Source organism: Suricata suricatta, chromosome 8, assembly GCF_006229205.1.
Source record: "Suricata suricatta isolate VVHF042 chromosome 8, meerkat_22Aug2017_6uvM2_HiC, whole genome shotgun sequence".
NCBI lineage: Eukaryota > Metazoa > Chordata > Mammalia > Carnivora > Herpestidae > Suricata > Suricata suricatta.
The window spans coordinates 94,624,898-94,651,848 of record NC_043707.1 but is presented as its reverse complement, the minus strand read 5'-3'; the positions used below and the strand labels follow the sequence as shown (position 1 = coordinate 94,651,848).

The window sequence follows — 26,951 nt, the reverse complement described above, 5'->3', positions numbered from 1 at the left end:
TAGCATCTGTGTTACTCCAGTAGACTTGAGGCTCCATGAGGTCAGAGATCAGTGGTGTCTGTCTCAGTGATGTATCCACAGTATCCACAGGCCTTGCACAGTGCCTGGCACACAGTAGGTATTCAGTAACCATTTGTTAAACCATAAAACCAATATTATCTGGCTCAGACTTCCCATTTTGGAGAAGATGAACCTGGGATCTAATGAAAGGAAACAACTTGTTCAAAATTAGAGAGGCTACACTAAGGTTAATGAAGACCCGAGCCTCCTGATTTCTAGATCACTTCTCCTTCCAGTACATCATGTGCCTGTCTATAATTTGGTAACCAGAGAGAAATGAACTGAATTCCCTGTGTCTTGTGAAAGCCACAGCAAGCTCATATTCATAAACACAGCTGACATAGTTGTTGTTTTCTATGTTTGTTTTAGGTAGAAGGCCTAGAAGTCCAGTCTAAAAATAAAATCCATGTTTCTAAACCTAGATGCTCCTAAATTTTTATTCCCTACAGCCCCCATTCTATTCATTGTTCATCTTCCTTCCCCTCATGAACCAGAGGCATCAGCTGGTGTTCAGTGTTGGATGGTTTCTTCGTTCCACGCTCTTTATCACTCCCCTGCCCAGGCAGCTTGTCACATGTAGCAGAAGATTAGGAAGTGCTGTCTTTAAATAGTAGCACTCAAGAAAATATTGCAGGGTCTTATGAAATGTGGGGGTGGAGATGGATATAATAATTGTAAGAATAAAAATAACCCCAATTTTTAAGCTATTACTTTGTGCCACATACTAATTTAAATGCTTTGCATGATTTTTCTATTTTATCTCAATAACTCTATGAGTAATTGTTTCTTTTATTTCTACTTTGCTGATGAGTAAACTGAGGCACAAAGAGGTTAGTAAATTGGCCAAGCCATTCAGTTAGAAGAGCCAAGGTTCCAATCTAGTTGGTTCAGAGCCCATAACCATAACCTTGACTGTAACGTCTGACAAGGAAGAATATGTTGAACTGGCAGTTAGGAAATAACCAAAAAGCTCAATTGAGGGAGATCCCAAAGTTGCTCTATAGATTCCATACTCCTGATTCATTCATTATTTCATTAATCCATCTATTCATTCATTTTTTCATTTTTCTCAACATGCATTTACTCAAGAGTTACTTTATATCAGTTACTAGGACTACTGATAAAAATTGATGGCTTCCGTTCTCTTGGAATCCATAGTCCAGTTGGGGAGAGATATATAGGTAAGCAGATGCTTATCCTTCTGTGTACTCAGTGCTAAAATAGTGGAAAACCACAGGTCATTGGGAACAAAGAAAAGCTTATACACCAAATTGAAAGGATACCACAATTTATCCAGGACTTGCATTCCTCACCTTCCCCTCTCTTTCTGATTTCTGCTTCCTCCTTGCCTTGCTGGCCTCCCATTTTCCCTCTAGCCTTTCTCTTGCTTTGGTCTTCTGGTGCCCTCCCAGGCCTCCCAAACTCCTGGATTTTAATAGAATTTCTCTCTCCTATGTTTTCCCTCCAAAAGTTGGTTTGAAATGAATTCTTTCTTTGCCAGAGGGACTTCTGTTACTGCACACAGTCAAAGGCCAGCCCCACAAGCTAAACCAGGGTATCCAGGACCCACCTTTACTATATAATAACTTTGGCCCAGGAGAGTTGCATATCCAACATAGAGAACTTTAAAGAGTATGGAGGAATGGATGGGTGGATAGACACCCTGTGTCATAGATAATTTGGATATTTACCAGCCTGAACATGGAGAAATTTACCCAACATTTCTTACAGCTCAATCATTGTGTACTCTTAATACCGTCATGTTTTGATTCGTTGCTGCTAATTATGATTCCTGATCTGTTGGCCAGAGAATCTTCTCTGCATGGAATTAACTTTGAAGCAGGCAGTGTGAATTTCTAAGATGAGAACTTTAAAGCTATTGCACATTCTTGAGTTGCAACCTCCCATTGGCCTCCTCTGGCCTAAACAAGGTATCACTCTTACAGACATAAACAGAGCATATCCTGGCCAAATGCTTTTTATGAATTAGAGGTACCAATTGAATTTTGAAACTAAGAGAGTATTTGCAGTGATTTCTGTTCATCAATGTGTTTGGTCTAATAGATGGTGGATTCTATCCTCACTACTGAAGAAATTAGAGCCAGAAGGGGTCTGTGGATTGAAAGAAAAGGAAGGGATTGAGAATTGGGAAAGTGGAGATATTTCAAGTGGAGATATAAAGAAGGTAGTATTTAATACAGTGCTAGACCATAGTAAGTACTCAATAAATGTTAGCTACTACTATTGTTGTTGTTGTTGTTGTTGTTGTTGAATTATAGTTATTGTCATTTATCCCGGGTCAATTAAAATTTATTAGATAGGTAACAGCTATTGAAGTTTTGAAGTCTGCAATGTCTGATGAGTTCAGTAAGAAGCTTGATATTTTTGGCTTTAGAAAACCCATAAGAGGCAAGTCGAGCTCAAGTAAATAGGATGCATACTTGCTCACCTATTTGTGTTTGGACCCAACCCCCTAGCAGGCAGGCCATGTATTAGGACCCACCCTCAGAACATTGCAGCAGTGGTACGTAGTCTTTCCTATTGTAGAAATACTCCCCTAGGCCATGTTTTCTATGACTGAATTTGGAATGACGCTGCCCCTTGCTGGAGAAACTCAGTGAGTATGTTGCTTCTCAGGGTGGGCCTAGTAAAACCCTAATAAAAATATACCATAGGGAGTAACTGTTTTACTTGTCAACTGAGAGTTAATCAAAAAAAGACTTGTGTATTGAACCAACAGATTGCAGTCCTGGCAAGACTTTAGAAATAATTTAATCCAACCTGTCATTTTACTGATAAGGAAAGGGAGCCCCAGGGAGGGGAAAGGTCTTACTCAGGGTCATACAGCTGGCAGTAATTTTGTTTGTTTCAAAAATTAATATGAACAGTCTTTCTATACATCAGTGAATCCACCTTTCTGCCTTTGTAAACACAATAGAATGACTGTAATTGAATTTGTCTTTGACAGCGGAGAAAGTGGGCTTTTAGAGTTTTACACAGCCCCAGAGTCATCAGGGGAAGATAAATTGTCATGAACTAACCTGAAGATCTGCCTATTGACTGACTGTGAGCTCCTCAAGGAATATAGGCCTGGTATTATTCATAAGTCAAAGCAAGTTTAAATCCTGCCTAAGCCACTTCTTCGCTTAGGCAAGTCACTTAACCTTGATGGGCCTCTGTTGTAAATTTAGACAGTAAGACTTTTGTTTCAGAATGTTTGTGAGCACTGAAAGAGACAAGATATACACAATGCCTTGCTAAAATAGCAATTCAGTAAGTATATACATTCAGCAAACATTTAATGCCCTGCTGAAAGCTAGGAATACAACAATGAATAAGAAAGCCAAGGACCCTGCTTTTATGGACCTTAAATTCAGGAAGGAGAAATAGAGGTGAGGGCTACAGAGGAAGAGGTAGATAGTAAATGAGGATGCAAATAAATTAGCAGTAATAATTTCAGGTCATGCTAAGTACTGTGAAGGATTTTAAAGACAAGGGAATGAGATGATTTGATAGAAGATGTATGGGAGAAGTGGACTATTTCAGTCAAGTGGCCAAGTCTGGCTTCTTTAAGATTATATTTGAAGAGGAACCTAGGGGCACCTGGATGGCTCAGTTGGTTAAGCATCCGACTTCGGCTCAGGTCTTGATCTCATGGTTCTTGGGTTTGAGCCCTGTGTCAGGCTCTGGGCTGGGTTTGAGGGCTCAGAGCCTGGAGTCTGTTTCTGATTCTGTGTCTCCCTCTCTCTCTCTCTGCCCCTTCCCTGTTCATGCTCTGTCTCTCTGTCTCTCAAAAATAAACTTTAAAAGTTTTTTTGAAATGGACCTAAATCATATGAAAGATCCAGACAGTCAGAGATCCAAAAAAAAAAAAAAAGGCATTCTTGGGAGAGCAAGAGCAGGCGGGAGCAAGTTTGACATGTTCCATCAATAGCAAGATGCTGATGGTTTCCAACATGACCAGCACAGTGAGCAAGGACATGACATGACATAAGGTTGGAGATAACGGCACAAGCAGGGTCTTGAAGTTCTGGGCCATTCTGCAAAATTTGAATTTCATTCAAAAAGCAGTGGGGATCCATTGCACTCTAAGTAGTGAGAGTGACTATAATAATGGAAAAACTAAAGTTTTGATCTTTGTCCACAATTCCTGGCACACAGCTCCTAAGACCCTTGGAATCTCTGGCATGAAAAGAGTTCTCTTTTGTATACTGATGAAATGACTGGCAGCTGGTGGCCAGGGCCACAGACAGCTTCTGCATGGGCTGATTGAGTCAATGGCCAGCGATTTTATCAATCAAGTCCATGTAATGAAACCTCCATAAAAACCCCTGAACAACAGGGTTTGGAGAGCTTTGAGTGACATACCCCAGAAGGCATGGGAGTTCCACAAACACCCCAGCCCCCAGACCTTGCCTGTATATCTCTTGTATTTGACTGTTTCCGAATCATATCCTTTATAATAAACCAGTAATAGTCAGTGAACTGTTTTCTCTGAGCTGTTCCAGCTCCAAGGTGGAATGGCTTGTCATGGGAATCTTCAATTCATAGTCAATCAAAAGTACAGGAGAGCCCTGAGACTGGCATTCAAAGCGGGACATAGTCGTGGGGGACGAAACCCTTAAACCTGTAGAGTCTAACGCTACCCCCAGGTAGGTCAGAATTGAATTGACTTCTGAGACACCCAGTTGGTGTCTGGAGAGGTGGAAAATTGATTGGTGTGAGGAAAAAACCCTACACATTTGGTGTTAGAAATACTGTGTGTAAAAACAGTCCCAAGAGACAAAATCTAACTTACCTCATTCATTGATTCATTCAACAAATACCTAATGGATTACCTATTCTGTCCAGGCACAGTCCTTAGTGCAGTAAATGAATCAGATAAAAACCCCTGGCCATGTGGAGTTTGCATGCAAGAAGGATAATAAATATGTAAAATTTGCCTGTGTGCTGGTGGTGTTCTCAGTGCTTTGCCTGAAATGCCTCATGTGATCCTCACAGCACTCAAGGCGAGGCGTTTATTTTTCTCATCCCCATTGTCAGAAGAGGAGACAGACATACAGAAGTTAAATCATTTGTCCAGGACAGTCTAGCCGGTCAGAGTAAAGCCCAACTTCAAACTCTGGCAGTCTGCTATTATCAGTCTATCATTTTAATCCTGCACTACGTTCTCCCTTTCTGAAAAATCACTCTGACTGGCTCTGCTGCAATTAGGGCACCAAAGTGGAAATCAGGAGACCTAATAGTGCTGCTGAGATTTTCAGCAGCACCGTAACGCGGTATTGTTAATCCCACTTTATAAATGGGAAAACTGAGGCTTGGTTCAACATCCAGTAAGTACGCAGAGCCCAGATATAATCCCAAGCCTGTCTCAAAAACCCCAAAATCTTTACACGAGCATCTCCATTTCCTGTAAGATTGGAGAGCCTCCACACACACCCTCCTTTGTGATCAAGAGGCAAATAATTTGAGCTCTATTTGGAGTTGAGATTTCAGAGCTGGGCATTTACATTTGCTTATTTCTTTTTGGTAGGCATTATATAACTGGAAATTAAATATAAATATTCCAACAATATACTTATGTACATATACACTGTATTTTCTTTTGTCTATTACAATTTTTGCTAACGTAAAGTGAAATGCACAGATCTTAAGCACACAGTTTGGTGAATTTTGATAACTGTATGTATGTATGCCCATGTAATCACTATCCCATGGAGTGAGTAGATAGGTAGATGGGTGTATTGATATCTAGATAGACAGAACTTAAAATTATAAATGAAGTGCAAGTTTCACATCATGATTAATAATTAGACTTCTCCCACTCTTTCCTTTCTCTCATCCTTTCTTGCTTCTAAATTGACATTATTGTCATCAGTGCATGGAGGTTACACAGAATACCAGGTGCAGGTCAAAAGATGACTGTATCAAAAAGAAAAAACAAATAAAAGAACAACTAGCCATTTCTTCATGTTTGCTAGAGGAACAAAATCACGTTGCTTTACTTTCTGTTTTTCTACGGAGGGGTCATGTGCCTCAGCCCACACATTACCATGTGAACTTGTTTTCCAGTAAAGTGACTCAGAGTTTGTCAAGAAGGCAGATTCATGTATTTCAGAGAGTTGGGTGTCAGCATCTCTGGAAAAAGGTATGGTGTACTGTATTGTTAGAGCATGCACGTACACACACACACACACACACACACACACACACACCCCACACACACACGGGCGCTCATTTTCACCCAGCGAGCTCCCACAATTAATAAGCAGCAGAAATGGGATTTGAACACTCATGGACCAGGCTTTTTGCATTACAGGGAAGGCAGGAGCATTGAGTGTGAGGGTGAGACTAAGCAACGGCCCAGAATCAGAGCTGGGCTTGAATTCTGTCAGCTATGTATTGGCTTTATGACCTTGGGCAGATTACTTATGCATGGTTCACTTCCTTGATTTTCAACAAGTGGACATAGATGTCAATATCTGTGTCATAAAGTCATGTTGAGGATTAAAAACGTCCCTTATGTAAAGCTATTAGTAAGGGGGCAGTGGTGGCTTGAACTAGTAATATAGCGATGGCAATGGGAGTTGACTCCTAATCAGTGGCAGACCTTTTGAATCAGTTAAAAAAATTCGAGCTTGCATTCTCGATACATGGAAATTTATTAATGCAGAGACATAGGTTCATTCTACATTGTGTATACCATAAAGCAGATGAAATATAGCTGAAATAAAATATTTTCAATACCTGCCTATTATGATACTTTCATACTAATACTATGCAATACCTAAAAGCGTACTGTATATCCATGGGCAGGTGAGCTTCTAATGATTTTTAAAGGTTTTTTTTTATGATTTCTGAATGATTTTATATGTGCCCATATATCTAGATCTAGATAATTTTTATTTCCTCCCAATTCTTGTCTTATCTGACCAGGTCTCCATTGCTTTTGAATTCTAATAGGAAGAGCTAGTACCAAATAAAAGTATCGCCATTTTCTTATTCACTTGGTTCTGAATTCTCACCATTACCTTTAATTCATCAATTATATGTTTTTGAGCCACTTGCCCATTTTACAAAGGTTGGTGTAAATAGAACTAGGTAATACGAATAAAGCCACGAACCTGGAACATGTAAGTGACAGCATGGAGCAAGTCCTTGGATGCTGGGAACCCGCGGCAGGCACCATGCTGTCACCCCCTAGGTGTTGTAGAGATCCCATATTTCATTTAAGAAACCTCACACATCTTACATGACTCCTGTCTCTCCCATCTGTGGACCAACTGACCAGCCTGCTGACGATGTGCATATTAAATGCTGGTAAAGTGTAACTAATTTCTTTAGACTAGAAATCATATAAATGGCACTTTTAATATTTTCTCCTGGAATCCTAATGGATTATTTTGTGTACTCCTTGGAGAGAATGTATGCCATTTTACAAACACTGGCTTCCCTGATCTTACATTGCCCCTGTCACTCAAGGCTTCACCCTTTTGTTCAGTGACTTAGTAAACATTAGCCACGTACCTGCAAGTACTAGGACTGTGCTAGGCTTGATGCCTGTGGTGACATGGTTCTCGCCTTTGGGGTGTGCACGGTATAGCTCTCACAAGGCCAGATCCTGATTATTCTTCCTTGTGGGCCATGACTCTGGACATGGCCAGGCTTACAGTGCTCTTTGGTACCTAGGCCTGGACTACCTGACAACCTTCCCAAATTCTTAAGGCCACTGTTTCACATCCCCTGGATAGGGGAGAAGCTTCCAGTTTCTGCGTTCCTTCAATTGCCAACATTCATGTGTCTGCCACTCACTGATTCCCCATCTTCTCCATGAGTGCTGAAAAGCCCCATTCTTTCCTTAACCTAATTTCCCTGGGTAACTCACCCCAGGGTAGCCTAAAGCCCTTTGCTAGCTCCCAAGCCAGGCCAGACCGTAACACATGAGAACTGGGTGTGTCCCGTGCCCACACAGGCCTGGTGACTGCCACGCTGCAGCCGGAGAAGTGGTGAGCAGTGTGTGCGGACTGGTATCTCGGCCTTGACACGGCAGGGAAGGGTCACGCCCCATGAATGCAGTCTTTCACGACCATGGTACAGGGCCCCCATTTTTTCCTACAGAAAGCCTTCACTTGCTTTCAGAAGTGACGATCCAATGTGAACTTTCATGGTTTATTTATAGCTCTGCCTTATAGAGATAAAGAAAAGGACTGATTAAAATGTGCTTTTACAAAATATTTTTGTTTTTAAAGAGCTTTCATTGTGTGGGCCAAAAGGAAAGAGAAAAGTCACTGTATTCATTGTGCTGTCTAGACTCTCAAACAAAGAGGGTAGCGTGCTGCAAATTAAGATTGTCCAGCTCCTGCCTGCTGACAAGAAGTATGAATTTGGAGGCCAACTTCAAACAAATCCTTTTGAACAGAAATATATTGTAGGGGGGGTGGGTGACTATATTTAGCATGTGTCAGCATTCCCATAATAAATTCATATTGTTATGCTGTGGTAATTTCCAGATTTACTGTAGCCAGTGGGTTCCTGAGGTTTTGGCTTAATGTTAGTTATTTGGAGAAATTAGAAAAGCCAGCGGGGCTGTGTCTGATGACAGCAGTGATTCTCTGGGCAGTCTCCATATTGGGTCTTGAGGAGCATGAGTCGTTTTGAGTGCCTATGTAAGCATAACTTTTTTTTTTTAGCATGCAGTATTTTTTTTTATTATCCTTAAATTATCAAATCCACATATGCCACTGTAGAAAATTTAGAAAAGAGAAAAAAAATTACCACCCATGCCCGTGAACCTGTTAATGTACCAATATATTTTCACCCAGCGTTTATTGTGCACATATCACTTGTGTTTGGGACAAATACGATTCTGGAGACAGAAATGAGAAACCACCGTGTTTTTCACTCCCACAGCCCCCCAGCAGCTGTGCAGTGGGGCCCGTTTTTCTCTGCCCTGGTTAAACATTCTGGTAGTTCCACTGCTTTCTTAGGTAAGTAAGCAGCCAGTGTTGGGTAATACAAGTTTTATGGTCTCCTTAAGTTGTGAGACATAGCCCGAGTTCAGAAATTAGAATGTCAAGGAATATTTAATAATCATGACCTGAGTTTCTGTGCTAAGATAAGACATCTTCCCACTCCCCAGCTAGGGTCTCCTGCACGTGAAAGGACATAACTGTTATCAGTCTTGACTCTTCCTCCTTCTGCGTATTTGTTTATATTTGTTTTTTCTCTTGTTCCTAGGGGGAGGGTGGAAGGGAAGAGAGGTCAGGGGTGCAGCAAGTTCTTATCTGATCAACTCCCTTAGCCTACCAGGTGTTTGTAGCTAGGCTCCATCATAGATTTTTTTTTAATTTTTTAAATGTTTTTTTGGGGGGGGGGTGTGGAACAGAGGATCCAAAGCAGGCTCTATGCTGTCAGCACAGATGCAGGGCTTAAACTCATGAACCATGAGATCATGTCCTGAGCCTAAGTCGGACACCAAATCAACTGAGCCACCCAGGTGCCCCCATCGTGGGTTTTTTTTTTTTGGAGATCCCCCCACTTTTGGAAACTTCTCACGTATAATATCTTGTCCTTGTTAATGCTGCTGTACTGTAATAGATTGTGTACTCTTCATTCCTCAGACATCCTGTAGGGTCATCTCAAGCTTCTTCATGCAGACCCCCTCTGCCTCATTAGGTGACCGTATTAGACAGTATGTGACACAATCCATGACCGCTCTCTCACATGTGGGCCACCTAGGCTTCATGGGAACCAGCCATGCCTTTTGGAGGCTGACCGACTCAGCCAGTGCTGGCTAATTCCAACGCTGGCTCCTTCTCTTCTACACTGACGCTGCCAGCCAGCCCTTCTCTTCCAGATGGGAATCTCGCTCCGTCCACTGCATCCCACAACCTCAGGGACACATATCAAGTTCCCTGTTGTTCTCATTGAAGCCCCGCTCTCTTGACCTCCGAAAGGGAAGGCTCCCCTCACTCCTTCCCTGGAAGTAGGCCTGATGCACAATAATCCAACAATTCAGTCCTAAAAATCTCTTTGTGTGTCCTTCCATGTGGATGAAAGATCTAAGAGTTGATCAATGGGTCCTCAACCACCCTTTTTGTTTTTCACCAATTCTTCAGGGTGGTCTGTTTCCAGCTCACTTTGGTACCTTATATCTGTCACCTTTAGATCTCAGCCAAAAGTTTCATGTGAGCATTCTGTTACGTGTATGGCCCTTAAGTTCATTCATCCAGTAGACATTCCCTGAGTGCACACGATACACCAGATGCTGAGGCTGGCAGTAGGAGTACTTGTAACAGTTCCTGTCTTAAGGAGCTCACGGTCTAGTCAGGGAGGCTGGCGTGCTGACGGAAACCCATGGTGCCATGTCATACATGGTATGATAGATGGTAGCACAAGTTGCAGTGGGAGCAAATAATTCAATCTAGGTAGGAGGTAGGCTGCAGGGATGAGTCAGAAAAAGCCTCCTCAGGGGGGTTGATACCTGAGCTAAGTGTAATGTTTAAATCTCGACTTGTTTAAGAAACACCTCTTTTTAAACCTCTAACATCTCGTGCACAAGCAAGAGAGGGGCAGAGAGAGAGGGAGAGAGAGAGAAAATCCCAAACAGGCTCTGCGCTGTCAGCCCAGAACCTGACACGGGGCTTGATCCCACAAACTGTGACCTAAGCTGCAATCAGGAGTTGGTCACTTAACCAACTGAGCCCCCCAGGTACCCCCTCACTAATTTATTTTAAAAACATGCAAAAGTAATGTAAAAAAAGAAGGAAAGCCTTGGTGTCTGCCATTTGTCCAGACAACTGTTTCAGTTGGAAAGGAAGGGACATTTATGGAACACCATCTATAATACAAGTTTCCCAGATCCCACCCATGAAGGCAGTCCTGGAATGTTGTCTCAAGTCCAAGGCTAGAGGTCAAGCAAGAGGAGTATTTCCTGAGGACATTTTCAGGATTCCTAGGAGCAAGAGGAGGCAGAATCCACTCTGGAAGGACTGCAGAGCACTGCTCTGAAAGAAGTAAGGACAGAACAAGAGCATTGGCAATGCGGCTTGCCGAGGCCATCTCCACAAGATATGGGGCTTACTTTAAAGGAATCAGAACTTAGTCCATGAAGGAAAATACAGAGTGAGTGGAGCTCTTAAAATAGGGCAGAAAAGTGTTTAAATGTTCGTCCCTCCACAAAATATCCCCAGATTGTCCTTTTTAAGTCCTTTTAACCATGGTTTCCTTTTCGGTAATTTTTACAGATTTAGAAAAGCTCCCTCTTTCCTCTGACTGTCATTTTCTTTTGTTGCTAACCTCAGCATCTCTTATTTCCCAGTCAGCCCTTTTAAATCCATTGAGGTCTAGATAACTAGATAACCAGATAACTTATTCAGCATCATGTCCTCGTCCTTGGGGAAGAGTTGGTAGAGATTTCAGCCAGAGTGAAAGTATGTGTAAGTGATTAGCAGATGAAAAAGTATCAAGTTTCCTAACCCTCAAATAACTACAGAGAATTCTATCTACTTCTGGCAAAGTGTTTATCCCACTCTACTTTGATCACAGTGAATGTCCTTTCCATTCTCTGGTGAGTTGCTTGATGAAAGGATCCATGTGATCTTCATCTCTGTTGCCTGTGGATGTTGAATGCCGTGCTTGATACATCGAAGGGGCGTGGTTTATTTTAGGAATATTCTAGGTGCCGAGTAAGTAGTGAGTAGACAGAGTCCTGGCCTCATGTGGCTTGCATTCTGGTTAGGGAAGGAGTGAGAGGGAAGATAAGGTACACATAAACCAGTAAATACATGGCATACCAGAAAGGAATCAGTGGTCAATAAAATATGTAATACAATAATTTATATAAGTATAAATAAATGTATATAAATAATATGTAAGTTATTTCTTCCCCTGCTACTATGTATGTTTCCCCATGACAAAGGGTATGTCATATGCAAATCTAGTACAATGCCTGGTACATGGTGAGTAATTACTAGACATGTGGAATAAGAAGTTGCACATATGTCACCCCAGAATGACTACATCTTTAACAGTATGAATTTAATAACTGTTCCTAAGACAGGTCTCTCTGATGCCATTGCCTGCCATCTCCCTAGTCAAGTCTGTTGGACTCCACAGAGTTTGGGTTCATTCCATTCCCCCTAACTTTTCCATCACCTTGCCAACTTTGGGAGACTGCCCAAGGAAACCTAACCCTCTTGTTCCTATAATGGAGCCCACATAAGCTGTGGTTGAGCTTGATGCTGTACATATCAGCCATGTCCACCCACACGCTGCAATTCACTGTCTGCCCAGCTGCCCCATTGTAAAGACAAGAATGTCCTGAAGTCATAGTCCAGAATTCAAGTAAATTAGACTCAGTCCACAGGCCTCACATCTGTGCTCACTGTGTTAGAGAATGTTGGAAAAAGACCTGACATTGAACTGAAGAGTTTTTTTTTTTAAGTTATGTATTTTGAGAAAGCAAGGGAGGGGCAGAGAGAGAATCCCAAGCAGGCTTCACACTACCAGTGTGGAACTTGACATGGGGTTCAAACCCACAAATCCTGAGATCATAACCTGAGCCAAAATCAAGAGTCAGATGCTTAACCTACTGAGCCACTGCAGGCACTCGTGAACTAGAGAGGTCTTAAACATCATCCTAAAGAGCAGGTGCAAAGTGGGTTCCATTCAGTTCTTGTTATATTGAGTTTAAGTAAGCAATGCACTTAGTCGCTAATTATGTTGTCTTCTTATGCTCTCCTGTCCGGGTAATGAAAAGGAAAAATAATTACCTGCTCTCTGCAAGTGATCTTAAAGGTGCTTTGCCTTTTGGGGTTGGTTATGCCCAGGAGCCTTCAGTACTCAGTCATTTATTAATCCCAGCTTTTTGGCCATAGATGTAAACTTTTAATGTTCATTGGGTTTTATTCCTACTACCAAAGAGAAGTTGAAAAAAAAAATGAGCCAACTGAATATCTTAAGGGGAAGTGGATTCTAGTAAGAATGTTGTTGCATGTGACAAGCCTCACTTTGATTTTAGCTTGCCAACTCAGCTCTTTGTGTTGTTTTCCATTTGACAGGAAGCAATGGCTCGAATGAGCAAAGTTGGGAAAGTCGTGTTTCCCAGACTGGAGGATAAAAGGTGAGTTTGTGTTTTTTATATGCACAATACTGAGAAATGAGGACATACAAAGATATGTAACTGGAGAGCTCGAATAAACCCTGGGGGCTTCTAATCCAGTTCTTTCCTTTAACAATTGATACAACTGAGTCCCAGAGAGATGAAATTACTCTGTTATCTAAAGTCACAGAGCTACGTAGGGGCAGACCAGAGGGTCAAATACAGAGTTCTGAACTCTCAGACCACGAATCTTTTCTCCAGGTCATTAGCATCAAGTCTGGTCTTTTGTTCTGAAATGGGGGATCTCTTATAAAGGACACGGTAGCATCTGTCTGTCCTTTTACCCTTTGCATCTCTTGGCATTGAGGACCACAACATGACCTTGATCAGTATTTTAACCCCAATTCACAAAATACTACTTTATCAGTTAAAAAATAAATAAATAAATAAATAAATAAATATCATTCTATCGGGCACCTGGGTGGCTCAGTTAGTTAAGTGTCTGCAGCTCAGGTCATGATCTCACAGTTCATGAGTTCGGACTCTGTGCTGACTGCTCTGAGCCTGGAGCCTGCTTCAGATTCTGTGTCTGTCTCTCTCTGCCCCTCTCCTGCTCATGCTATGTGTCTTTCTTAAAAATAAACATTTAAAAAAAAATACTACTTTATCGACCTCCTGCTGTATTCAGCACATTATGCTAATTTGCCTGTAGCCAGGGTTTACAGGAAAATAAGACATAATCTTATGTATACACATAGATCATTTCAGAACAAAAAGAGAAGTTCTACAATAGAAGTATTACCAGGTGACAAAGTAACCCAAGGAAGAAAGAAATGTGGCCCTGTACAAGTGAGAGAAAGCTTTTGAGAAGAGGCAAGGTCTATGCTGTCTTGAGTGCTTAAAAGAAATGGTCTCAGAGGCCAAGACACAGAAGCACATTCTAAGTAGAGGGAATAACATATGCAAAATTACAAAGGAGGGAACAGCATGCTATCTTCAGATTGGGGATACTGAACTTTAGGCAGTGGTAGGACCTGGCCAGATGCAGGGTTTAGAAAGATCCCTCTCAGGAAAGAATTAGAAGACCCAAGGGTAAAAGCAGAGAGGCCACATGGAAGTTGTTTTCAGTAATCTGGGTGACAGATGAAAAACATCTATATTAAGTCACTGGCACTGAATTTAAAAATGGAAGGACATGGGTGCCTGACTGCCTCAGAGTAATGAACATCCGAGTCTTGATCTTGGGATCATGAGTTAGAGCCCCACGTTGGGTAGACAGATTAGTTAAAAAAATAAAATCTTTATTAATAAAACTAAGACAACGAAAATGGGATGACAGTTGTACAAGTGAATTTTATAATTTTAGGGATGTATTGGAAGTTAAGCACAAAAACAAATTCCACTCCTGTAAAGGCAAAAAGGTGCTGATCCCACCGAAGAAGCAAGATCAGTGCTTAACAGAGTTGGAAATGTCGATGGAAAAGGAATCCATTTCCATTTCATTTTCTTCAAGAAGGTTTCCACACGGAGTTGGATTGTTAACCCTCTGAATATAAAGCCTTCCCTGAATACTGGAGTCAGAGAGGCAGGCCATTTTACAGGGGGGAGCCCAAGTCAGGAACATTGAGAGGCCTGAGTTCCCAGTGGCCTTGGGAGTCATCGGCTAGCAGCTTCCTCCTTTTGTAGAAAGATTCTCCTTCTTCATCTCTTCTCTGACCCTCCCAAGACATTTGAGGGAAGTCTATTTTTAAGTTCTTTCAGTAAATCCACATGTTCTTTTGAAAAGCATCCTTAGCTTCTTGTCAGCTGGGGCCCTCCTCTGGGGAGGCAGCTCTCGTGGTGCTCTAGCACCATCTACAGGCAGCCCAAGGTTTGCAGCTAGCATTTCCTGATGAAAGGCTCTTCAAGCACCTCAGTACCTCAGGTCACATCATTATCTGTATGAGACAGTTACTTAGGTCTGTGCCACACAGATGCCGCTGACCGAGTGTGGGGAGAGTAAAGAAGAAAGGGGATTCAGCTGATTGTAAAATTTAGGACCACAGAGAGCATAATCTAGTGACTTTGGTTCAATATGCTTTTTAGGAAGATCCCAAATCTCATCCTTATACCCAGACAGAATTTATCTGTAAACATAGTCGCTAAAAGTGCCCTGGAAGCAAGAAGCTGTGCTTCAAAAGGCAGGATCAACAGAGTACAAAAGGAAATCTGCAAAATAGGAGAAAATACTTGTATATCATATATACAATAAAGAATTAATACACAGATTATACAGAGTACTCTTAAGACTCAACAACAGGGGCACTTGGGTAGCTCGGTTGGTTAAACATCTGACTTCAGCTCGGGTCATGATCTCAGAGTCCATGCGTTTGAGCCCTGCATTGGGTTTTGTGCTGACAGCTCAGAGCCTGGAGCCTGCTTCAGATTCTGTGTCTCCCTCTCTCCCTGCCCCTCTTTCACTCACACTCTGTCTCTGTCTCTAAACAACAACAAAAAGGAATAAACATTAAAAAAAAAACTTTTTTAAAGCAACAAAACAGTAACAACCCAAATCAAAAGTGGGGAAAGGTGTTGACTAGATATCCCTCTAAAGATTACTACAAATGCCCAATAAGCACACGAAGAGATGCTCAACACCACTAATAATTACGGAAATGCAAATCAAAAACTACGATGAGATACCACCTTAGGATGATTGCAATGAAAAAAAGAAAATAACAGGTGTCAACTAGGATGTGGAGAACCTGGATCTCTTATACACTGTTGGGAAGAATGTGACACGATGCAGCCACTGTGGTGGTTCCTCAAAAGTTAAAAATAGAATTCCCATATGATCCAGAAATTCCTCTTCTGGGTTTGTACCCAAAAAGACTGAAATCAGAATCTCACATAGAAATGTATACTCACAAGCTCATTGCAGCCTTGTTCACAGCGGCTAAAGCGTGGAAGCAGCCCATGTGGCCACTGGCGGGCGAATGGATAAAGAAAAGTATGTACATACTGTGGAATATTATTCTGCCATGAAGAGGTAGGACATTTTGACACATGCCACAGCATGGATGGACCTGGAGGACGTGATGCCAAGTGAAGAGAGACAGTCACAAAAGGACAAATATTATATGGTTCCACTTGTATGAAGTACCTAGAGTCAAACTCCTAGAGAGTGAAAGTAGAATGGTGGCTGCCAGGGAGGGGGAGGAGGAGTTCGTGTTTAATGGGTACAGAGTTTTCATTTTGCAAGATGGAGAGAGAGCTGTGGATGGAAGGTGGCAATGGTCACACAACAGTGCAAATGTATTTAATGCCATGCAGTGTACACTTAAAATGGATAAATTTCATGTTACGTATAATTTTACAGCAAAAATTATTTTTTGAAAGAAGGAAAAGGCACAGGGGAAAATGTGCCTTGCACCTCAGCTCCCCATGTGTAAAACAAGGAAAAATACAGTCTATCCCTCCTTCGGCATTCCAGGATAATGGAAGGATTTAAGAACAACATTAGTCCCTATTTGTGAACACTTGAAAGCTCACAGAGTATTTCATGTCTAAAATTTGGGCAATCTATGATGGAGGTATGGTTATCATTCCTCTTACAGCAGGGAAACAGAGACTCACACCATTTAAAGAATTTGCCCAGGGACGCCTGAGTGGCTCATCGGTTGGGTGTCTGACTTTTAATTTTGGCTCAGGTCATGATCCCAGAATGGTGGGACTGAGCCCTACATCAGGCTCTGTGCTGAGCATGGAGCTTGCTTAAGATTCTCTCTCTCTCTCTCTCTCTCTCTCTCTCTCTCTCTCTCTCTCTCTCTCTCTCTCCCCCACCCCCACTTTTTCTTCTCCCTCCCCCTCCTTCTGCCCCCTCCCCCACTCACTTTTTTTTCTCTCTCTCTCTAAAATAACAAGAAAAAAGTTGCCAAAATTCACCCAAACTTGTCTGCCTATGAAGCCAATATTTCTTCCACTGCGCAAAGAATAAAACCATGAGCAAAGTGGTCAGGGTTAAAGTTGAAAATCCTCAGGGTGCCTAAGTGGTTCAGTTGGTTGAGCGTCCAAATTTGGCTCAGGTCATGATCTCATGGTTCATGAGTTCAAGCCCTACCTTGGGTTCTTTGCTGTCAGCACGGAGCCCACTTGGGATTCTCTATTCCCACCCCCCTTCTCTCTCTGCCCCTCCCCTACTCGTACTCTCAAAAATAAATAAAATTTAAGAAAAACAAAATAAAAATAAAATTGAAAATCTTCAAGTATACGGAAGATTATTGACCCAAGCTCCCTTCAAGCAGTTTTGGTATTCCAGAGTGAGGATATCCATCTCATATAATGTAAGAAGTATTTAATGTTAAGTTGACCTGTAGAGTACCATTAGAAGGAGAAAACTTTTGTCCCCAAAATCATTCTATGATTAATAAATTTCGAGGCTCAGAGTATGGAAAGAGCCTAAATGTCCATCAATGGATGAATTGATAAAAAAGATGTGGTATATATATACAATGGAGTGTTACTCAGCAATCAAAAAGAATGAAATCTTAGCATTTGCAACTACATGGATGGAACTAGAGAGTATTATGTTAAGCACAATTAGAGAGAGACAAATACATGACTTCACTCATATGAGGACTTTAAAATACAAAACAGAGGAACATAAGGGAAAAGAAGCAAAGACTATATAAAAACAGGGAAGGGGACAAAACATAAGAGACTCTTAAACATAGAGAACAAACAGGGTTACTGAAGACGTTGTAGGAGGGGAGATGGGCTAAATGGTAAGGGGCCTTATAAGGAATGCACTCCCGAAATCATTGTTGCACTATATGCTAACTAACTTGGATGTAAATTAAAAAAATAAAAAAATAAATTTCGAGGCTCATAGACTGGGTTTTAGTAGAATCTACTTAGTGCAAGAGTGATGATAATGTTGGCATATTAATTTTTTTAAATGTAGTAACCATAATTGATACTGATAACACTTAGTAAGATCCAGGCAATATTCTCAGTGTTTTTCATACATTACCTCATTTAATTCACCTAACATCTGTATAGAAGTGTATCCTATAATTATTCCCATTTACCGATAAAGAAATTTAGATACAAATGGATTGAGTAACTTAACCCAGGGTCATACATGGCTTGGTAGATTCTGGGATATTCTGGAATGAAGTCCTCTGGAAAGAAGTTGTCTTCCTCAACCCCTCATCCCATGTCGGTCTCCCCCACCCCCAACCCAACCAAGTGGAGTAAGGACAAAGTTGCAAGTATTCAAGTATAACTCGTCTTAGCTGCTATTATCCCTTTCAGAGTTGGGCTGTCTCATGGCCAACACCACGTTCTAACGGGTCCAGGGATAACAGGTCTACCAGGACCCAGATGGAGAGGAGGATGGGAAGGCAAGGTCTACCCAGAGATGCCTGGACAGCAGCGCGAAACCAGAGGGCAAGCCTTAGTGACATTTTCGCAGGATTGTACTCCCAGATAAAACAGTCTGCAAAGGAAATGTAAGGTGATGAAAATGTTCAGTCTCCTCTCTGGTCAGGCTGTGGTTTTTAAACCAGTCCTCTAACCTGGGGCTAGTCATAAATAAACTATTTATGAAAGCTGGGAGTGAGAAGGGGCCTGTGTTGAGCCTGAGCCTCCTAGTATGTTAACAGTGGAGGTTGTGATGTCAGGCAGACCTCAGTTTGCATTCCAGCCTTGCCAGTCTTTAGCTGTCCTACTTTAGATATGCCTCTCTGAACAAGTGTCTTCACTTCTACAATGAGGATAATAACGCCCCATGTAGGTTAGAGATAATAGCTATGAGCCATGCTGATCCTTTGCTCAGGATGCTAGAAGTATTCACAAAATGGGAGATGCCTGCACAACCATTAGAGATACGTTCCTATTCTTCTAACTATAATGGGAAACTACATCATGGTTTTGTCTGAGATCATTCAGCATATTCATTTTTCATCCACAGATACTATGACAAGAAATACCAAGTATTCCTGAAGCTGGTTGAACACCAGAAGGAATATGCAGCAATCATGAAAGGAGACTGAACAGAGCGTGCAGGTGCCAGTGCCAGAAGGTTCTGCGTCATTACATCAGGGACCTCTGTCTTCTTATCTTATATTCAAGATCCATTAGGTATCACTCTATCATTTCTGTATCGTCTTTTAATAAAGACACCTGAGACGTGTACAACCAGAACTAGAGTCTTCCATTCCAAAATCCCACCATGGTGTAGTTAGCAGTTTCTGCATAAAGACAGAAGTTTTACAGTAGGTTCTAGGGTCTCCCAGGAGATGAGACCATGGAGCCCATTCAGTGCAGGGGAAGCTTGTACTGGTTAACTCAGTGTCAGCCATTGAATGAACGACTTGCATGGTTTTAAGGTATGACAGATAACATTTATTTTATAGGTGGCTGAAAGCTTATTATTAATATCTTATTTGGAAAGAATTTCAAACTTACAGAAAAGTTGCAAGAATAGGAACTGTGCAAGGAACACCCATGCCCCTCTTACCTCTAACATTCATCCCATTGGCTGTACCACTTGTATGTTCTCTCCACATACATATATATATACATGTATATGTATATATACACACACGAATTGTTGAGTCATTTGAGAGTAAATTTCCTTAGACTTAACTTTTATATAACACTTTTATTGAATTTTTCACTCATATTCCAATTTTGTCAATAAGTCAATGTCCTTTATGGCATATTTCCCCAGCCTGTCCAATATCCAGTCTAGAATCAGAAACTGCGTTTAATGACAGGATCCTTATCTTGAAGTCATCATATTAAAAATAGATACTTATTGGTTCATCAGTGAATCCAGGCGGGAATTTTAACAAGTGACAGGATGTATGCATGGTCTTAAAATGTCTCCTCCCAGATTGTTTAGTAGTTACAAGAGGAGAAACATCATTAACTATACAGGGAAGAAATGGGACAACATCTTGATTGGGTGATGAGAATTAACTTCAGATGGGTAGATGGACATCACATGCCTCCAGATGTGACAGCCTGAGGTCACGGCATCAGTTGGGCTGGGAATGCATAGCCTGAATCTAATCATTAAAAACATCAGACAAACCCAAAATGGGCAGCATTCTAATTTTTAATGGACTATATTCTTCAATGATATCTGTGTCATAAAGACAAAGGCTGTGCAAAGTTTCCAGATTAAAGGAAACTAAAAAAATGTAATGACTAAAAGCTTTTGATGTAGACAAGTATTTGAGAAAAAAAAAAAGAAAGCTCTTTGTTGGTACCATAACACATGCATAAACACACACAGACATACACATATGTACATATATACACTCACACACCATTCCAGACCCAAGAGTAACCACTAATGTTGACTCAAGAGCCACCATAATTCAGATGAGTTTGGATAGAGGACACATAGATTTCAGCAGGTAGGGAAGAAAAGCCACTACAGGTCAGTCAACAAACATCTTTTTTATTTTTTAACTTAAATCCAAGTTAGTTAACATACAGTGTAATAATGGTTTCAGGAGTAGAATTTAGTGATTCATCACTTTCATGTAACACCCAGTGCTCATCCCAGCAAGTGCCCTCCTTCGTCCCCATCACCCATTTTAGCCCATCCAACCACCCAACACCCCTCCAACAACCCTCAGTTTGTTCTCTGTATTTAAGAGCCTCTTATGGTTTGCCTCCCCCTCTGTTTTTGTCTTATTTTTTTCTTCCCTTCTCCTGTGTTCATCTGTTATGTTTCTTAAGTTCCTCTTGTGAGTGAAATCGTATGATATGTGTCGTTTTCTCACTGACTTATTTCTCTTAGCATGATGCATGATACATTCTAGTTCCATCCATGTTGTTTCAAATGATAGGATTTGATCACTGAGTAATACTCCATTGTGTGTGTGTGTATATACATACATATATATATATATATATATATATATATATATATATATATATATGTGCCTATTTGCTCCTATATATTATATATGTATAATACACACACACACACATACATACATACCACAACTTCTTTATCCATTCATCACTCGATTGACATTTGGACTCTTTCCACAATTTGGCTATTGTTGACAATGCTACTATAAACATTGTTTACAGGGACATATGCCCCTTTGAATTAGCATTTTTGTATCTTTTGGATAAATACCTAGTAGTGCAATTGCTGGGCCATAGGGTAGCTCTATTTTTAATTTTTTTGAGGAACCTCTATACTGTTTTCCAGACTAGCTTCACTAGTTTGCATACCCACCAACAGTGCAAAAGAGTTCCCCTTTCTCCACAGCCTTGCCAACATTTGCTGTTTCCTGAGTAGCTAGTTTTAGCCATTCTAATAGGTGTGAGGTGGTATCTCACTGTTGTGATTTGTATTTCCCTGATGATGAGTGATGTTGAGCATTTTCATGTGTCTGTGAGCCATCTGGATGTCTTCTTTGGAAAAGTGTCTATTCATGTCTTCTAACCATTTCTTCACTGGGTTATTTGTTTTTCAGGTGCTGAGTTGGTAAGTTCTTTCTAGATTTTGATACTAACCCTTTACCTGATATGTCATTTGCAAGTATCTTCTCCATTCCATCAGTTGCCTTTTAGTTTTGTTGATTTTTTCCTTCAACAGGCTATTTGCAGAAGCTATTATCTTGATAAGGTCCCAATAGTTTGTTTTTGCTTTTCTTTCCCTTGCCTTCAGAGGCATGTCTAGTAAGAAGTTGCTGTGGCTGAGGTCAAAGAAAATGCTGCCTATTTTCTCCTCTGGGATTTTGATGGTTTCCTGTTCTACATTTAGGTCTTTCATCCACTTTGAGTTTATTTTTGTGTATGGTGTTAGAAAGTGGTCCCGGTTCATTCTTCTGCATGTCCCTGTCCAGTTTTCCCAGCACTATTTTGCTGAAGAGACTCTCTTTTTTTTCCATTGGATAGTTTTCCTGCTTTGTCAAAGATTAGTTGGCCATACATTTGTGGGTCCATTTATGGGTTTTCTATTCTGTTCATTGATCTAGGTGTTTGTTTTTGTGCCAGTACCATACTGTCTTGATGATTACAGCTTTGTAATACAGCTTGAAGCCCAGGATTGTGATGCCTCCCACTTTGCTTTTCTTCTTCAACATTTCTTTGGCTGTCCAGCGTCTCTTCTGGTTCCATACACATTTTAGAATTGTTTGTTCTAGCTCTGTGAAGAATGCTGGTGTTATTTTGAGAGGGATTGCATTGAATGTGTAGACTGTTTTGGGGAGTGTTGACATTTTAACACTATCTGTTCTTCCAATCCATGAGCATGAAAGGTTTTTCCATTTCTTTGTGTCTTTTTCAGTTTGTTTCATAAGCTTTCTATAGCTTTCAGCATATATATTTTTTTCCTCTGGTTAGGTTTATCCCTAGATATTTTATGAGTTTTGGTGCAATTGTAAATGGGATCTATTCCTTGATTTCTCTTTCTGCTGCTTCATTATTGGTGTATAGAAATGCAACTGATTTGTGGACATTGATTTTATATCCTGCAACTTTGCTGAATTCACATATCCGTTCTGGCAGTTTTTTTGGTGGAGTCTTTCGGGTTTTCCATGTAGAGAATTATGTCGTCTAGAAAAAATGACTTCTTCCTTGCCTATTTGTATGCCTTTTATTGCTTTTGGTTGCCTAATTGCTGAGGTTAGGACATCCAGTATGTCAACAAACATCTTGAAGTTTTTGAGCTGTGCCAGGTACTGTGCAAAGCACTCAAGCACAGGGATAAATTAAGTATGGTCCAGATCTTCCCATTTACTGAGGGACAGAGACAAGTGACTACACTGTAAGAGGTGCTGCAATGAAAAGGACACCCGCTGCTGTGGAATACATCAAACACCCAGAAAAGGAGGAGGGTGCAGAAGGTTGACAGACAGGTAGGACGGAAAGGAACATGGTGTAATGGCTTTGAGCCCTGGCTCGGGATTCTGGGCCTGGCTTTCTCTCTTGTTAGCTGTGTCACTTGAGGATGACCCTTAACCTTCCTAACCTGCAGTTTCCTCATCTTCAAAATGAAGATATTCACAGTACCTACTTTACAGGATTCCATATGGATTAAGTGAGGTGATATATATAAAACACTTAGCTCAACTGCCTAGACCATGCCTATTTTTTGCTGGACCTGGTACGTTGAAATTGCTCAGAATAATAATAACAACAAAAATTACCGAGCAGAATGATCCTACCCACTTGTGAAGGCCAGCTCTGCAGTGGCATTCTGTGGTATCCAAAGGATAGGGACATCTTTCACATAGTCCAGGTTGAAGGTGGGTATGTGTGTCCAATCCAGCAGCAGGAGAAAGCCCAGCTCGCTAGACCCCAGCCAGCCCTTGGGCCAGAGATGACAAGGACTGGGGAGTTGGACTCAGCACATCAGAGGACAACTCGGGTACAGTAGGACCCAGGAAAGATGTCATGTCCACAGCCAGACAGGCTTAAACTGGCAAAGCTGATGAGCACTGACTCAGAAACCAGGGCAGGCCGGGGCCCGCTCTGACAGAGCAGAAGTGAGTGCAGTGGCCGTGCAGGAGAGGAACACAGAGGTAGGGGAACGAAGAATTACTAGCTATTTTCCTCCATGTTCTCTCCACTCCTTACTACAGTGTTGAGAGGCAGGCAGCCCTAACTTCATATTCCAGCTGAGAAAGTGAGGCTCAGAAAGGATGAGCAGCTTGTCCAGAGTCCCCAGGGTTGTAGAGATAGCATTCAAATTCAGACCTATCTGGGTGCAGAGCTGGGGTCACCCCCTTGTCATGGTTGGAGAGGAACTCTGCCCCAGCACCCGCTCTTTAGTGACAGTGCTCAGACTGTGGGTGGCCCATGCTCTCAAGCAACTGCCCTCCCACTCAAATGTAACCTTGGGTTCCCTGTGCTTTACAGATAAAGGAAAACATCCACAGATGAGGCAAGGATCATGGAACCCTAGGAATCCTCTGGTGTCTCAACAGTCAGAAACAGCCTCATAGAAAAGTTGAAAGATCTTGGGCAAGATTCTCAATCCCTGGGAATTCTGTTCTCCCCATCTGTCAACAGGATAATCCTGTTACCTACCTTTTAGGGTTAGTGGGAAGGAATCCATGAAAAAATGATGTGTAAAGTCCCTAGCACAGAGCCTCGCAGTAACAGGCCCTCCACAAATACTGTTTCTATGGTGTTCTCGTTGGGCCACCTGGCCAGAGGATTAATTCCTAAGAAAATAATTCTGGTTCCTACTATAAAGCCAGTGCTTCAGGAAAATGTAAATGTCTTTGTGGATTTCGATAACCATGAGTATCTTGAGAACAAAATTGTTAATGGCACCAATGCTCACCTTCCTGCCCTGGGAAAGGAGGCTTTAATGCACACATGTACAGTGTAAGTACATTTTGCTTTTATGAAAAAGAATTACAGTGTGGCCCAAATGGTTTGTGGGATTTTTGTTTTGTTTTTGTTGCCTACTGACAGCTTTTCTTTCAAGTTGAAGCCAGCCTTGCTTAAAGAATCATTTTGCTGAGGAACACGTTATAGGTTTTTCAGGCTGACCCCAAATACTTGCACATAAATGGGGCTTTCAAAAGAACCTAATAGAACAAAAGCAGGAAAGGGGGGTAGGGAATAAAAGACAAGAATGGCAGGATGGTGTGACATGTTCCAGAGCTGCCATAACCCTCAGACGCGATGCCAGTTTGCTGGTCCATGTGATGCATCTGGAAGGGATGCCCTCTTGTGGGGAGACCCAGACAGGGCATTGACCTTTATATTTGGAGCATAGTCAATATGGTTGCCAGTTTCACTGGGAAGTAGAGAGATAAAGGGGTGTAAGTTCCAAAGGGAGCAGTAAAAAAGAAAGAAAGAGAGGAAGGAAGGGAGGGAGGGAGGGAGGGAGGGAGGAAGGAAGGAAGGAAGGAAGGAAGGAAGGAAGGAAGGAAGGAAGGAAGGAAGAAAAAGAAAAAGAAAAGAAAGACCTCCTGGAAACTTTCAGCTGTGAGGAGATACCAAACCAGAAGGTGGGTCAAGGTAAGAAACTGAAGTATCAACATATTAACATGAGCTGCCCTTCCTCACACACCTGAGGATAATCAATTTATTTGAATTTTTTTGTCTCCCTGCACTGGCCTGTGAGCTCCTGGTTAGGGCACCAACCCTCTTAGGACCTCATTATCTGCACCTAAGCAGTTCATGGCACATGTGGGTGCTCAATAAATGAATAAATGCATAAACACAAGCTATTTGCACAGAGACGACTAGTAGAACTTAAAATGTCTCATTTGGCGGTCAATCTATGATGTGTGTTAATGTGCCTTTATTTAGCCAACATCAAAGATGTTAAAATGTGCCATGGTCATCAAGGGTTAAGAAAATCATGCCACGTACCTAACGACTTGCTTTTAGTTTTTTATTACACACCCATACAAATGGCTGCACACCTTTGTTTTGTGTTGGAGCTCAAGCTTAGAAACCTTTTGCAAATTTTCAGCCTTGTTACAGACCATTTCCCTTATGGCCCCTTAGGGGAAGCCAATTGCGTCCTAGTTTAGAAATGCCCATTGTTCAGTGGGGCCACGGTACACATGCTTTCAAAATTCAAGGGGATAGTTACAAATAATTACCATCAAAGGACTTAAAATGAAGGACATTGTCGCTAAGTAAGAAACTAATGACTGAGCAGAGCTGTGTAATGTAATTATACTTAAGATGGGCCTTCTGATGAATCACAGAGGAATCTTTGTGCTGCCTTGTGTCTCCATAAATGCACTTAACTGCTATTGACAGTAATAAGAGGGAGTCAAATATAAAAAGCTTTTTTTTTCTTTCCCAGTTTCTAGAGAGAGTTAAAAAGAAAAAGTACATTTTTAAAAAGGATGCTTTGCCCGGTACCTCTGAATATTTGACAATTGTATGAAGTTACTAAACAAAAGTAACTTAAATGAAACCAAAGCCTGATGCTAATAAATTCAGGTTACTCTATCATTAACACACTCCTGAATCTTGTGGTCAATTTCCATTCTGCACAGAAAATCTCTTCAACCTAAATATTAAAATAAGTGTTTCTACGAACCTAATTTTTATTTACTTAAGTTATGCCTGAAGCCTTCAATTAGAAGTGTTTTCTTATTAAAATCTGGGGTGAGCCTGGCTCCCTGCTGTACGATTTTAATACATTTGAAATGGAAAATGTTTTATTTATTACTGTCTGATACTTAGGCAAAGCCAATAACGACACCTTCCCTTTGAATATTTCTTGACGGTTTTCATACTGATTGTGCATACAGCGACTCTCCATAATACATTGGGTGAGGGGGACCTGAGAGGGAGTGGGATCCCACTTCACAAGATGCAGAAGACATGGCGTCAGGAGTGGAAGTAACTGGCCTGAGACTGTGTGGCTGGAACACGGAGGCGGTACCCCTCCACAGCTTTTCCCTAAATAAATTCAATTAGCTTATTTGTGCAACAGAGGATGATTCATTAGTTTGCTAATTGCTCTCTCCTCCATGGTTCCCTTCTTTAGCAGATGTATAAATATCTAGGAGGCCCTTTCTGATGCTCATTGGTTGATCAAAGTACTGTGTTATTTCTTTTGGCAAGCACAGTGGTAAAGTGAGAAAGCCTTGAGCCATGGAGTCATGGAGTCCTTCTTCAGATCACAGCTTCACTACTTACTAATCGAGCTGGTATGTGAACTCACGCAAGCCAGCTAACCTGTGAGTCCCTCTGTCTTATCCTAGGAAGTGGAAGAGAAGGAAATTTGCCTCTTGACTGATGTGAGGAATAAATGGGATGATGTTTCAAAGTGCCTGGCCTGGTGTAA

The 26,951-nt window shown here is 41.4% G+C and overlaps 1 protein-coding gene and 1 long non-coding RNA gene across 9 annotated transcripts in view; one reads left to right on the top strand and one right to left on the bottom strand.

The window, feature by feature from the left end:
* FGGY (FGGY carbohydrate kinase domain containing) overlaps positions 1-19,348 on the top strand; it is a 418,690-nt gene extending 399,342 nt beyond the window's left edge. For 7 of the 8 annotated variants that reach the window (XM_029948058.1, XM_029948056.1, XM_029948055.1 and 4 more), the window contains 2 exons: positions 13,122-13,183; positions 19,116-19,348. In XM_029948058.1, coding sequence (XP_029803918.1) covers positions 13,122-13,183; positions 19,116-19,197 — 144 coding nt within the window. In that variant the 3' untranslated portion in view covers positions 19,198-19,348. The remainder of the gene's footprint in view (positions 1-13,121; positions 13,184-19,115) is intronic. The other variant, XM_029948057.1, reaches the window with a different exon arrangement.
* LOC115298876 overlaps positions 11,566-26,951 on the bottom strand; it is a 51,510-nt gene continuing 36,124 nt past the window's right edge. The window contains exon 5 of the long non-coding RNA XR_003911877.1: positions 11,566-11,792. This is a non-coding gene — a long non-coding RNA (uncharacterized LOC115298876). The remainder of the gene's footprint in view (positions 11,793-26,951) is intronic.